Genomic DNA, 14411 nt, shown 5'->3' with positions numbered 1-14411 from the left:
TAACCATAGGCTAATTTCCACCATTTGGGTCCTTGGGTTTCGCACAGTGCGATTTTCAGGCAACTTCTAGTTGAAAGCAAAAATCGCCTCGTCCGAACGGCCTTTCAACTAATCGCTTTCAACAAAGTTGGTCGCCAGCCAACTTTGAGCTCGTTCAACTTTTTTTCCTTGCAACCCTGTGTTTGTTTACATTCTGTATCAGTGTTGGAAAATTAAATTGTTCCTTCAGTACGAAATCTATACAAAAAATGTACTTTTCGGCTATAAATTGTATACACTTTTTAATTCGCTAATATATTTTCTTAGTGCATTCCCTTCAAGACCAATGATTTATTTTATTTTATTTTATTATTTTATTGTTTATGTACATACGTTTACGTATTTTACACTTTTACAAATTGATTCCACGTGCACATGTACTGCATTTAACGCATATCTATGCACACATTATCTTAACAAAAAGCTAATTTAAGTTATTATTAATGGATGATATTAATGGATAAAAGAGACATTTTCTTTGGATTCAGTACTAAAATTTGACATTTTTATAGCATTTCAAGTGCTTATCAAAACTTTACGACAAGATTTGACCATTTATCTTAATATTATTGAATTTTAATTATTTTTTGTAAAAATACGGTTTATATTTTAAGAAAAGCTGTACAAATTCAAGGTTCAAACTTTGTGCAACATTAAAAAAAACCAACACACTTTCGTAAAAATATCGAGCTTTTTAATTCCATTTCCTAGATTTATTTTGAGTGTGCGGTTTTTTAGCCCATTAAATTTTAATATAACTAAGTTTTTTAAGATTTCTTTGATGAAGGTGTTGCTAATTTTCTCCATATAAAAAAATCGTCGGACACACTTCGTATGGAAGAAAATGGCTGACATCGTCGACAAAAAAAATGCCAAGTTCAACGGTAAGTCCCAGCTACTTTAAACTTGAACTTTATTATACTAAAATTGAATGGGCTAAAAACTAAAGAATATTAATAAAGCTCGAAATTTTTACGAAAGTATGTTGGTTTTTGGATGTTTCGCAAAGATTTAATCTTGGGTTTATACAGTTTTTCTTAAGGAATACATTATATTTTATAAACAGATAGTTAAAATTAAAGAATAATAAAATAAATACATAGTAAAATCTTGTCAATATGTGAGTGTCGTAAAGGTATTATATTTAAGAAAATCTCTTCTTATAACTAACGAAGACTTTGTTTCTATATGAAGCTGACTTCGACATTTTGTTTTAATAAAACTTAGTATCGAAAAGTTTCTTTAAAAATTTGCCTAGGCTATATTATACTGGTTCGTTCAAGCCATTTTTCAAAACTTACAAAGGTAAATACGAACAGGCGAACAAAAGAGAATACAAAAAATTTCTTGCTGTGAATTTTCAGAGCTATATATTTTTAGTATTCATTACAAAATTGTACTAAAAAGTACTGCGTATTAGGAAAGTATATTGTAAATGAAACTGTATCAAACAAGTACAATTGAACCAAAAATGCCAAGACTGTTCTGTATACACACTTTTTTTCTTTTTTACTTTTTTACTCTTATTTTGTTTTTCAGCTTCGCTAAACGCACTTCTACCAACGCTTGGCTTACCAAATTTACGCCAATTGATAAAATTTTGCGATTTAAATTCATTTTCAATAATGTAAATAACGATTCGTGTTGAATCGAAAATCGCCTCGTCTGAATAGGGATGGCAACTTTTTCACTTTCAACTTCTCATTGAACTTCGTATTCAACTTTTGTTGCCTGTAAAATCGCTGCGTGCGAATGCCCTATTATACTCCGTCTTTTGTCCGACATAAGGCCTCTTACTCAGCAATCGAAAAGACTCGGAACTGGTGACTAGGAGGGCATTCATTCAACCAACCGAAAAAGACGTGCGTGCCGCATGTACTTATCTCCCAAAACTGGCAAATGCAAATAAGGATTGAAATTTTAAAATAATAAAATTAAAGGGCTTAGGGATTATAACCCTTGCTACGTAGAATTGTCCTTTCTGTGTTGCCGAGGAAGAGAGGACGAACCGCCCTTTTTTGTCAAAAGTGTATAACACACCTTGTGGATATAACTCCGGCTTCGGTATCCACAGTATTTTTGCACTTAACTCCTTTCTGCGTGTTAACATTATAACAGAAAGAGTTCTGCGTAAAAAATACTTCGATGTCAGAAGGTTTTTTTACACTTGACAAGGGAACACAAAAAGGAGAATTCTGCGTAGTAGGTGTTATAATCCCTAAGCGCGGCCGAAGGCCTCCTACGCAGAAAGGGTTCTACGTCAAAAATACTACTTTGTTAGAATGTGTTTTATACACTCGACAAGGCAACACAAAAAGCAGAATTCTGCGTACATAATACTCATAATTGCTGTTAAACACATAATAAACTAGTACTTTCATATTCGCCTTTATAATATTCTTACTCTGCACATATAACACTCATAAATAGCACTTATCATATTCGCCTTCATGATGCAATTATATAAGATGTTGTACGTAGTGACTGCTCATTACGACGGCTCCCTTACAAAAGGTTGTAATATGGAAGCACGAGAGAAACAGGAAGAAAAGAAGCCCGCTTTGCGAAGTCGTACTAAATTTGGTACTCTTTTTCATATCAAATAGTACATATAAATAGTTACAAACGGTATATTATGATAAGCTAAATTTGCGAAAATAGTATATATTACGTAGTATAGTATATTTAAGTAACAACTTAAAACTCACTTCTATTCATAGTCGCGTTTCAGACTTCTACTGAGTAGTTTCTTGTTCTTGTGTTCTTGCGTTGAGTTGTTTGAGAGAGTTTGAATCGGAAGATGAAATTAAATGCGTATTACAATTCGAATAAGGCTACATCACAATTTTATAATTGGAATGATGTACATATATAAATGCTCAAATAATAAGTCAATTTCAAGCTTGTTCTTTTAAAGCAAATTAGTGCATTACATTTAGATAAGTGTTTGCATATTTCACAGCATGCTTTCGATAAACATCGACTTTACATCATTGCGGTAGTTCTGGCTATTTCACACAATTAACAAGAAACTTATACCTTATTCTTTTGCATAAACATGCAATGAAAGTAAAAATTACATAAAGGGTTGACTTGACATTATTTGGTAAAAATGTAATTTTTCCAAAATATCGTAAAGAAAAATCGATACATTTTCACACTCGTTTTGCAATATCGTAAAACTAAGTGAAAACTACTCAGTAGAAGTCTGAAACGCGACTGTGAACAGAAGTGAATTTTAAGTTGGTACTTAAATTTAAGTTGCAACTTTATTAGTTTCGACTTAGTGGCGCATATTCATAGTCATATTTAGTACTCAACTAAGTCGAAACTATTCTAAGTCACAACTAAAGCTATTCATAGTCGCCTTAGTTTCGACTTTTCTGGCTAAGTACCAACTTAAAATTTAGTTTCGGCTGCAGCTGCAACTAAGTCGTAACTAGGAAGAAGTATTTTATCAAATTAAGGGAAAACAGACGAAATATGTAAAAATTAAGTTGGTAGAGGGTGATTTTGATAATATTGAATAATCTCCAATTAAAATTTACAAAGATCGATCCATTTTTAATCGTATTACAATTCGAATAAAGCTACATCACAATTCTATAATTGGAATAATTTAGATAAACTCTCAAATAATAAGACAGTTTCACGCTAGTTCTTTTAAAGTAAATTTGTGCATAACATTTAGATATCTACTATTTGTATGTTTCACAGCATGCTTTCGATAAACCTCGACTTCACATCACTGCGGTTGTTCCGGCTATTTCACACAATTAACAAGAAAATGATAGCTTATTCTTTTGCATAATCATGCAATGAAAATAAAAATTACATATACGGATGATCAAACTTGACATTATTTAATAAAAAAGTAATATTTCCGAAATATCGTAAAGAAATATCGATAAATTTTCACACTTGTTTTGCTATATCGTAAATTAAGTCGAAACTACATAGTAGAAGTCTGACATGCGACTATGAATAGAGGTAAATTTTAAGTTGGTAGTTAAATTTAAGTTGCAACTTTGTTAGTTTCGACTTAGTTGCTGGACTATGAATTCACGCCATTGTCTTTAATAAAGTAAATTACCATATATTGCATAAGTACTACGTAATATATACTATTTTCGCAAATTTAGCTTATCATAATATACCGTTTGTAACTATTAATATGTACTATTTGATATGAGAAAGAGTACCAAATTTAGTACTACTTCGCAAAGCGGGCTTCTTTTCTTCCCGTTTCTCTCGTGCTTCCATATTACAACCTTTTGTAAGGGAGCCGTCGTAATGAGCTGTCACTACGTACAACATCTTGTATAATTGCATCATGAATTGAGTTAATAGCAATTATGAGTATTATGTGTGCAGAGTAAGAATATTATAAAGGCGAATATGAAAGTGCTAATTTATTATGTGTTTAACAGCAATTATGAGTGTTATGTACGCTGAATTCTGCTTTTTGTGTTGCCTTGTCGAGTGTATAAAACACATTCTAACAAAGTAGTATTTTTGACGTAGAACCCTTTCCGCGTAGGAGGCCTTCGGCCGCGCTTAGGGATTATAACCCCTACTACGCAGAATTCTCCTTTTCGTGTTCCCTTGTCAAGTGTAAAAAAACCTTCTGACATCGTAGTATTTTTCACGCAGAACTCTTTCTGCGTAGGCGGCCTTCGATTAGGGATTATAGCCCTCACAATGTAGAATTCTCTTTCTGTGTTGCGAAGAAAAAGAACAGAAGTATTTTTGAACAGAACTTCTCTCTGCGTAGGCAGTAGAATTCTCCTTCTGTGCTGCGAAGAATATGAGCAGAAATATTCTCGAGTGGAACTTCTGTCCACGTAGGCGGCCTACGGCTGCGCTTAGTGATTATAACCCTCACAAAGTAGAATTCTCTTTCTGTGTTGCGAAGAAAAGAAGCAGAGGTATTTTTTAGCAGAACTTCTTTCTGCGTAAGCGGCCTGCGGCCGCGCTTAGAGATCATAACCCTCACAGAGTAGAATTCCATTTCTGTGTTGCGAAGAAAATGGTCAGAAGTATTTTTGGGCAGAACTTCCTTCTGTGTAGGCGACCTGCGGCCTCACTTGGGGATTGTAACCCTAACAAAGTAGAATTCTCTTTCTTTGTCGCGAAGAAAAGAAGATGAAGTATTTTTGAACAGAACTTCTCTCTGCGTAGGCAGTAGAATTCTCCTTCTGTGTTGCGAAGAAAATTAGCAGAAGTATTTTTGAGCAGAAATTCTTTCAGTATAGGCGGCCTGCGGCCGCGCTTAGGGATTATAACCCTCACTAATGCAAGCGTAGTTACTAGCAATATAAGAGCAGATAAGAGTAATGTAATCGTAGATTTAAGCAAGTAGGCATTGTGAAAGTAGCTCATAGGTGTAAACATGGGGTAAGCATTGATGAAGTAGTGTAACCAGCCCATATGCGATAAATTGTGTTCTGTCTAGACCTTAAGCAATGTTATCGTTTTGTAAAAAGATATCAAGATATCGAATCGCACTCCATCTTCTAGGGCATTCGCACGAGGCGATTTTACAGGCAACTTTTAGTTGAAAGCAAAAATCGCCTCGTCCGAACGGCCTTTCAACTAATCGCTTTCAACAAAGTTGGTCGCCAGCCAACTTTGAGCTCGTTCAACTTTTTTTCCTTGCAACCCTGTGTTTGTTTACATTCTGTATCAGTGTTGGAAAATAAAATTGTTCCTTCAGTATGAAATCTATACAAAAAATGTACTTTTCGGCTATAAATTGTACATACTTTTTAATTCGCTCATATATTTTCTTAGTATATTCCCTTCAAGACCAATGATTTTATGGTATTCATGAGAAAGTTTTATTGTTTATGTACATACGTTTACGTATTTTACACTTTTACAAATTGATTCCACGCGCACATGTACTGCATTTAACGCAAATATGTATGTACACATTTTCAGGTATACATCTTAACAAAAAGCATATTTAAGTTATTATTTATGGATAAAAGAGACATTTTCCTTTGGATTCAGTACTAAAATTTTACATTTTAATAGCACTTCAAGTGCTTATCAAAACTTTGCGACAAGATTTGACCATTTAGCTTATTATTATTCAATTTTAATTATTTTTTTTAAATACTGTTTATATTTTAAGAAAAGCCGTACAAATCCAAGGTTCAAACTTTGTTCAAAATTAAAAAAAAACCAACAACACTTTCGTAAAAATTTCGAACTTTTTAATTCGATTTCCTAGATTTATTTTGAGTTTGCGGTTTTTTAGCCCATTAAATTTTAATATAACTAAGTTTTTTAAGATTTCTTTGATGAAGGTGTTGCTAATTTTCTGACAGCGGACATCGTCGACAAAAAAAAATGCCAAGTTCAACGGTATGTCCCAGCTACTTTAAACTTGCACTTTATTATACTAAAATTGAATGGGCTAAAAACTAAAGAATATTAATAAAGCTCGAAATTTTTACGAAAGTATGTTGTCTTTTGGCTGTTTCGCAAAGATTTAATCTTGGGTTTATACAGTTTTTCTTAAAGAATACATTATATTTTATAAACAGATAATTAAAATTAAAGAATAATAAAATAAATAGTAAAATCTTGTCAATATGTGAGTGCCGTAAAGGTATTATATTTAAGAAAACCTCCTCTTAAAACTAACGAAGGCTTTGTTTCTATATGAAGCTGACTTCGACATTTTGTTTTAATAAAACTTAGTATCGAAAAGTTTATTTAAAAATTTGCCTAGGCTATATTATACTGGTTCGTTCAAGCCATTTTTCAAAACAAAACAACAAAAGAGAATACAAAAAATTTCTTGCTGTGTATTTTCAGAGCTATATATATTTAGTATTGATTACAAAATTGTACTAAAAAGTACTGCGTAGTAGGAAAGTATATTGTAAATGAAATTGTATCAAACAAGTACAATTGTACCAAAAATGCCAACACTGTTCTGTATACATACTTTTTCTTCTTTTCTACTTTTTACTCTTATTTTATCTTTCAGCTTCGCTAAAAGCACTTCTACGAACGCTTGGCTTACCAAATTTACGCCAATTGATAAAATTTTGCGATTTAAATTCATTTTAAATAATGTAAATAACTATTCGTGTTGAATTGAAAATCGCCTCGTCTAAATAGGGATAGCAACTTTTTCACTTTCAGCTTCTCATTCAACTCCGCATTCAACTTTTGTTGCCTGTAAAATCGACCGTGCGAATGCCCTATTAGAAATAAAACGGCACAATCTTGCGAACCTAACAGTAGCTACACACGACGAGCATATCCGCGCACATGTGCGCCAACATGCTCGCTGTCGTTTGCTACAGACGGCGAGCGGCTCATAAGTGATTTTGTACTCAAAGCGTAAACATGGAAAGGAAAGACGCGGATGATGCAATTGAAATACTTATGACTTAGGGTTTTTTATGTATGTGTTACTTAAATTTATTTATATTTTACTTATATGTATGTACATACATATACATATAGTAATTTAGCCTCATTTATCAAAAATTCAATTAACGCACATGGCTTGGATGCATTTATCCGCGATGTGCACACTGCAAGCATCAACACAAAGTGAGGCTGTTGTTTTTGTTTCCAATGCGATGCTCGCAAACCACGCTACAAACGACGAGCATGACCCGCAAGCCGCGCATGTGCGCGGATATGCTCTTCGTGTGTAGCTACTGTAAGAAAAAGCCAGACGTATAAAGGAAAACGAAATGAGTGTATAATTAAAAAAAAAAGTATACAATATATATGTACATATTACTGCTTCTCGTAATTAACTATTTAAATACAATGCCGAATGAATTGTTAAAAAAAGGCGTGTTTACTAGGTACTCATGAAATTTGATGTGTAAACATATGCGAACGGCATAGCATAAAAGTACGTTTACATATAAATATAATCTCAATCAAAGCTCGTTAGCTGTCAAATTGGTTGTGCTTGTTATTCACACAACTCGAGGAAAAGTTAAACTTCTTCTCTGTGCCACCGTGGTCACTTTTTTCTGCAACACATATTATGCCATTTAAATATATTTTAACTGAATATTTTACCTTTACAAACCTATTTTCCTTACTAGCGTAAATTTTTGTTTACTTTAACATTTGACATTCCTCCTCTTCTTCGCAAGTATAATCCATAAAACTACTTTGGACACCATAAAGTTATCGGTTTAATCTGAGATTATAATTTTGCATGGCTAATCTCTTTTTCTAATAACAGATTAGGGAGTTAAGCTCGAAAATTAGGATAATCTTTTTATTTGTAAAGCTATTATTAGGCGATTCAGTTACATACATACAAATGTAGGTTGGGTTAGAAATTAAACATTAATTTCACTTAATATTATTCATTTTGCTGATTTTATTTTTTTATTAATTTTCATTTTTAATTCTTTTGATACATGAAATTATCGGTATGATTTATAAAATATGATAGTTGTATATCGATGGCTGAGTGGAAGATCGACCTATCTCGGCAGGCAGCTCGAAAACGCTCTATCTCAAAATACTTTTCAAGAACGCCCTACTTCAGAGTTTAATTGAAAAACACCCTATCTCAAAATTCGGTTCAAAAACGCCCTATCTCACTTCAAAATGTATTGAAAATATGCTGATATAGGGCGTTTTTGAGTCGACAGCTGAGATAGGGCGCTTTGGAACGAGTTCTGAAATAGGGCGTTCTTGAAAAGTTATTTGAGATAGAGCGTTCTCGAACTGGCTGCCGAGATAGGTCGATCTCCCACTCAGCCATCGATATACTTGTGATTCAAGGGCGATAATTTCTTGGAAACACCGCATCAGTTATTGTTTTTGGGCTTATAGTTTGAGCATTTCTATTTGTATATATTCCTAAATTTAGTTTTTCTTTTCGGAATATAATCTGTGGTCCATGTAAATGAGAGCGATTTTTTGGAGAGTTGTGTAGAGATTGAAGTTGCAGGATTTTACCCGATGCTTTTTTTGTTCCGTACGTTTTGCTGTTACTCACTTTTTCCTCTCACTTCAGAGAGTGATTTTGCTGTTTGACCTTTTTCCAGGATTTTACTCGAAAAGTATTGGATCAGAGCTGTTATATCATCCATACATATGCATATTATATATACATATATTCATGTATGTTCATCAGTTATCAACAGTCCCAGTGAAAATGATATCAGTATTTTTTTAAATTTTCGCCTTGCTTTTTTATCAAAATAGACTACTAAACCTATACCTAAAACCATCTACGAATATCAAAACCAGGGCATGAATCACGTATGACGACAATCGTCTGAACGATATCGTGTCGAGATTGTGTTGCTTCATAAAAATCAAAAATTGTTTGATCGTTTGTGCGATATCGTCAACTCGATTCCAGTTTTGCTTCACGTAACAGTAAAAGTAACACGTTACAGCAACACAAATGCATAAATAAGTGTTTTGACAACATCGTTTTGTCAGTATCGTTTGAACGACTATCGTTTCAAAGTTACGTGATTCATGCCCAGGTGCAAGAAATGAGTCCATACATATTTATGTACATACATAGGTACAAAGCCGTATGCAATAATCAATTGTAGCGCATTTCCTCTTACTATGCATATGCCTAAATGTATGCAACCATTTACACAGGGTGCTTCTAATGAAAATTAAAATTTTATGCTGAAATACACATACTAAGCCCTTCGAAATTTTGTGCTGGGATATGCATTACAGCTTCGCGAATTTTACCCCTACCGAAACCAAAGATGTATACACATCAAAAAATCAAATGTGTTGTATAATTAGTTATCTAATATCTAAGGATTATATATATTTATGACACGTACCGATTGACTGATCTGGCAATGTGGTTTGCTGACCACAGCCATCTAAACGAAAACCAAAAGAAAGAAAAGAAGCCAGACGTGTTTAATTCGATTTGTGAAGTTTTTTAGACCACCTGACGCGTTTTCATCAGAAGTGGTCCGCGAAACCATACCAATAAGTAAGTAATCCGTAACCCGAATTTTCGTAATTCGTAATTCGTAAAACGAAAAATCCATATGCTGCAACCCTTGCGGAAACATGTGCAGCATTGCCAGCTATCAGTTGTTTTTCGAAGATAGCTGAATGACGGAAAACAAAGTGGAAAGGAATTAAAAAAAACACTCATCATGTGCTTGTTTATTGTAAAATTGGTTAATTTTACATATTTTGAGGAAAATTATGGATTCTGATGTTGTACGATAAAAGCAACTGAAAACCGATTATGTTTGTACACACCGACCAGCGGGAATATAATGGCACTTATTTATTTGCAAATTCGTCTTTTATAGAAGGCTACAAACGGTACAATAGCGTGACTTGTTAACGTTAGATTTTATGATGTTTACGGGTTCAAGAATATTATATATAAAGAAGGAAGTATGTATGTATGCAAAACATAATTAATCGAATGACACTTAAGGCTAGTTCAGAGTGCAGCCGCCAATGACTCTAAAGGTTTGTGCAGAGTGCAGACGATAAAGCTGGTCGTTGCCACTTAATTGCGTACATCCTCCCCGGCTAAGTCCTCCGGACTTAGAATGCTTTCGAGGGCTTGAAGGATACGGCATACTTGTTGGACTGGGCGCTGACACAAATGTTTGCGACAGAAGCCTCTTTCGAATGCGCAGGATTCGATGGTGACTACGCGCACCAGCCCGTCACTCCCCGGATGCACTGCTGTAATGCGACCGATGCGCCATCGAGATGGAGGAAGCTGCTCTTGCTGGATGGCCACGACGTCACCAACTTGTAGATTTGGCGTAGGTCGGGCCCACTTGCTACGAGCCTGCAGCTGGACCAAGTATTCCTCCTTCCACCGGTGCCAAAAATGTTGCAACATGCGTTGCCGATTGTCCGGAGCTTCCGGAACGGTGGCCTCTGGACGAGAATTCAATGGGCGGCCGATGAGGAAGTCTCCGGGTGATAGCGCGGCGCCGCCTTCGGGATCGTCATGAAGAGCGGTGATGGGTCTCGAGTTGAGACATGCCTCAATGCGTACCAGCAGGGTACTGAGTTGGATGAACGGGAGAACAGCGTCACCAATGACGCGCTTGAGATGCTTCTTGGCCGAACGTACTGCAGCCTCCCATAAGCCTCCTTGATGAGGAGCGGAAGGAGTTATGAAGTGCAAGCGGACGCCTGCATCAGAGAGTTGTTGCTTGGAATAAGTGTTGTGCCAGTCGACCAGGTCAGTTTGAAGTTGACGGTTNTGATGGGTCTCGAGTTGAGACATGCCTCAATGCGTACCAGCAGGGTACTGAGTTGGATGAACGGGAGAACAGCGTCACCAATGACGCGCTTGAGATGCTTCTTGGCCGAACGCACTGCAGCCTCCCATAAGCCTCCTTGATGAGGAGCGGAAGGAGTTATGAAGTGCCAGCGGACGCCTGCATCAGACAGTTGTTGCTTGGAATAAGTGTTGTGCCAGTCGACCAGGTCAGTTTGAAGTTGACGGTTTGCCCCCACAAATTGGGTGCCATTGTCGCTATAGAGATTGGTGCAATATCCTCTACGACTCACAAATCGATCAAAGACGTCCAGAAATGCTCGGGTGCTCAGGCCTTCCGCCAGTTCTATGGCCACTGCCTTTGTACACATGCATATGAGGATGGCAGCATACGTANTGGTTGTCAATGGCGCACTGGTTCAGAACACGAGCAGCGTTATAAGGGCTGCAAGCCATACCGTAGGTGACAGTCTTCAGTTGATACGCACGGAGCGGGTCATTAGGGCTTTCCCGCCGGAGGATCTGCTTNGGTCCGGCGTAATCCAACCCAGCGTTGGAAAAGGGAGGCGCAACCATTACTCGAGAGCGAGGTAGATCAGCCATTTGTTGTTGTTGCATTGCTCTTTGGTGTAACTTGCAGGTCTTACACTGATGTAAGCACCGCTTGTNGGCCCAACCAGCTGAGTGTCGTTCAAGGAAACGCCATTGCTGGTCTTCGCCGAAGCGTTGAAGACCACACGGAATTTCGCGGTGACAGCATGGTGCGGTATAAAGTAGGCGTGGGATGGATCATCTCGTTGTAGCGTGATCTTCTCCATGTGGCCGAGCTTCTCGTACTCGCACATAAACTGAACATACTTCTGGCGCAAGTCATCATCGCCCCTCAGACGTNATTTCTGAATTGTAATAATTACCTTGCGCTTCTCGAACAAGAATTTCAAAAGCTTGCTGAATTTCATCTGCCGTTATAACTGGCGTACGCCAGTAGGGTCTGCCCGCTAGCCGAAACCGTAGCACGNGCGCGATACGGTTCGTTGGAAAATCTCTTCGCAAATGTCATCGGTCGTTTTCGGGCGAGGAACCTCCTCCAGTTCCCAGAAGCGTTGAAGAATCTTATCGAGTCGCTTCTCCTCGGTAGCACATTCGGTCGGTGTGCCCAAGGCGGGGACTGACGCACAGCGTGGCGATGTATGGCCGCATATGACCCAACCGAGACGCGTATGGAGTGCGCACGGCTGCTTAGGCCCACCAGTGATAGTTTCACCCAGGAGAAGCACNCCATTCCACCATAAGGAAAAATTGTGAAGAGCCGCTGGTGTCATGCCGCGGCTGGCACAGTCGANGATGTCCGCTCCAATGAGTACATCGATGCTTCCTGGCGTGTGAAATGTCGGATCAGCCAGTGGTATGTTGTGTAAGTGTTTGTACCCGCTCGTGTGAATTGGAGATGCGGGAATCGTCGAAGTTATACTAGGCAAAATGTGGNAGACATACTGCATCAAAATGTTTGGTGGCTTGCGTATCCAAGCAAGGGCTATGCTGGAATCGCTCCAATAGGTGCATTGATCTTTGCTGAGTTGAAGAGCCTCGCGTACACTCACCATAGAAGTTACAAGCAAGTGAGCGGCGCACAATTCCAGCCTCGGAATGGTGATTGCCTTAAGTGGATTAAANACTTGACAGCATCCAGACGGGGCAGGACCTGAGGCGCAGTAGCGCTGGTTGATGGCGATTGTTGCTCGAGTACGGACACTGGTCGCGCTTCTGAGCTGGTGTTTGTAGGTAACCGCTCGCCTTGCGGAGCTGCCTTACAAAGCAAGGTGTTGTGTTTCTGTTTACAGTTGTTGCAATTCCCCGAGTTACACTCACGGGCCAAGTGACCTAGTCCCAAGCAGTTGAAGCATAACGTTGCTTGGCGTACCCAGTGCAACCGTTGATCCAGACTTAATGCTCGAAATTGAGGGAATCTTGATATACTGATGTGGCTCGGCGCATCGTGGGCAGGTCATTGCTGATCTCATGTTGGCGCTTGAAGATTTGGGCACCTGGGCGGTACGGTAGAGCTGCTCCTTAAAGTGTCAGCATAGGTCTCAATCTCCTCAAGCATTTTCTGCAGCTGCGGCAGAGTGTCTGAATGACTCAGAATGGTCCAGTGCGTGACCGCCGATGTTGGCAATTTACGGAGAACAATAGGATAAACGATGGCGTCCCAATGGTCGGTGGCCAAGCCCATCACGTTAAGTGCACGTAAGGTACTGCGTACTACATCGATTACATTCCGAACATTGCGTTGCGTAAGTGCTGGGTGTTCAGGCAAGTCCAACAACCGATTCACATGTGACTCAACCAAACGCCTGGGATTGTCGTACCTCCTCTTCAATTCCGCCCATAGTTGGTCGTAGCCTCCAGTGTATACGCCGCCAACCATTGGCACCGCTTGCGCATCGACGCACTGCCTTAGCCGGCTGATTTTGTAAGTATCGTCAAGATCAGTGCGATTATTTACCATCGACTCGAAGATGTCCTTAAACAACAACCAGTTTTCCTGTCGGCCATCGAACGTGGGGAGTTTGACGGGATCTAATCGGTGTTCACCTTGGCACCGGCTAGATGCAGAGTGCCCCGTGGCATTTGAGCCGGCACGCATGCGTTGCAATTCGGTGACAGCACTACCATAAGCCGCCTCCACTTGCGCTAGTAGCTCCTCATGAGCGTCCAATTCTTCGTCAGTGGCTCCAGCCACTAGCGCGATATGATTGTCCATGAAGCGATTATAGTGCCCGGTTTGAATGCTGATGGTGTGCTCCACTTGCACCTAATCCGCGGTATAACCTTCGGTTTCCACCTCCGCCCTGATGCGTAGTATAGAACTCCTCGCCGCTGTTCTTATATTCATTGCAGCCATAGTTCCGCAAACTTGTTTTATTTTACAGCGTAGATTATACGAAACTTTGACAATAAAAAACCGCGCTTTCAGTCCTCACAGGAGGCACCAAAAATATGTACGATAAAAGCAACTGAAAACCGATTATGTTTGTACACACCGACCAGCGGGAATATAATGGCACTTATTTATTTGCAAATTCGTCTTTAAAGAAGGCTACAAACGGTACAATAGCGTGAC

The 14411-nt window shown here is 38.4% G+C and overlaps 1 protein-coding gene across 1 annotated transcript; it reads right to left on the bottom strand.

The window, feature by feature from the left end:
* Nucleotides 1-13304: 13304 nt before the first annotated feature.
* On the bottom strand, nucleotides 13305-14051 carry LOC108360632 (uncharacterized). Its single transcript, XM_017612995.1, has one exon. It carries the CDS (start codon nucleotides 14049-14051, stop codon nucleotides 13305-13307), a length of 747 nt encoding a protein of 248 aa, XP_017468484.1.
* Nucleotides 14052-14411: the final 360 nt, after the last annotated feature.

This window comes from Rhagoletis zephyria, unplaced genomic scaffold (genome assembly GCF_001687245.7).
Source record: "Rhagoletis zephyria isolate East Lansing unplaced genomic scaffold, Rhagoletis_zephyria_1.1 Rzeph_scaffold_00597, whole genome shotgun sequence".
Taxonomy (NCBI): Eukaryota; Metazoa; Arthropoda; class Insecta; order Diptera; family Tephritidae; genus Rhagoletis; species Rhagoletis zephyria.
Note: the sequence above shows the minus strand (reverse complement) of the source record. Positions and strands in the feature narration are given on the sequence as shown.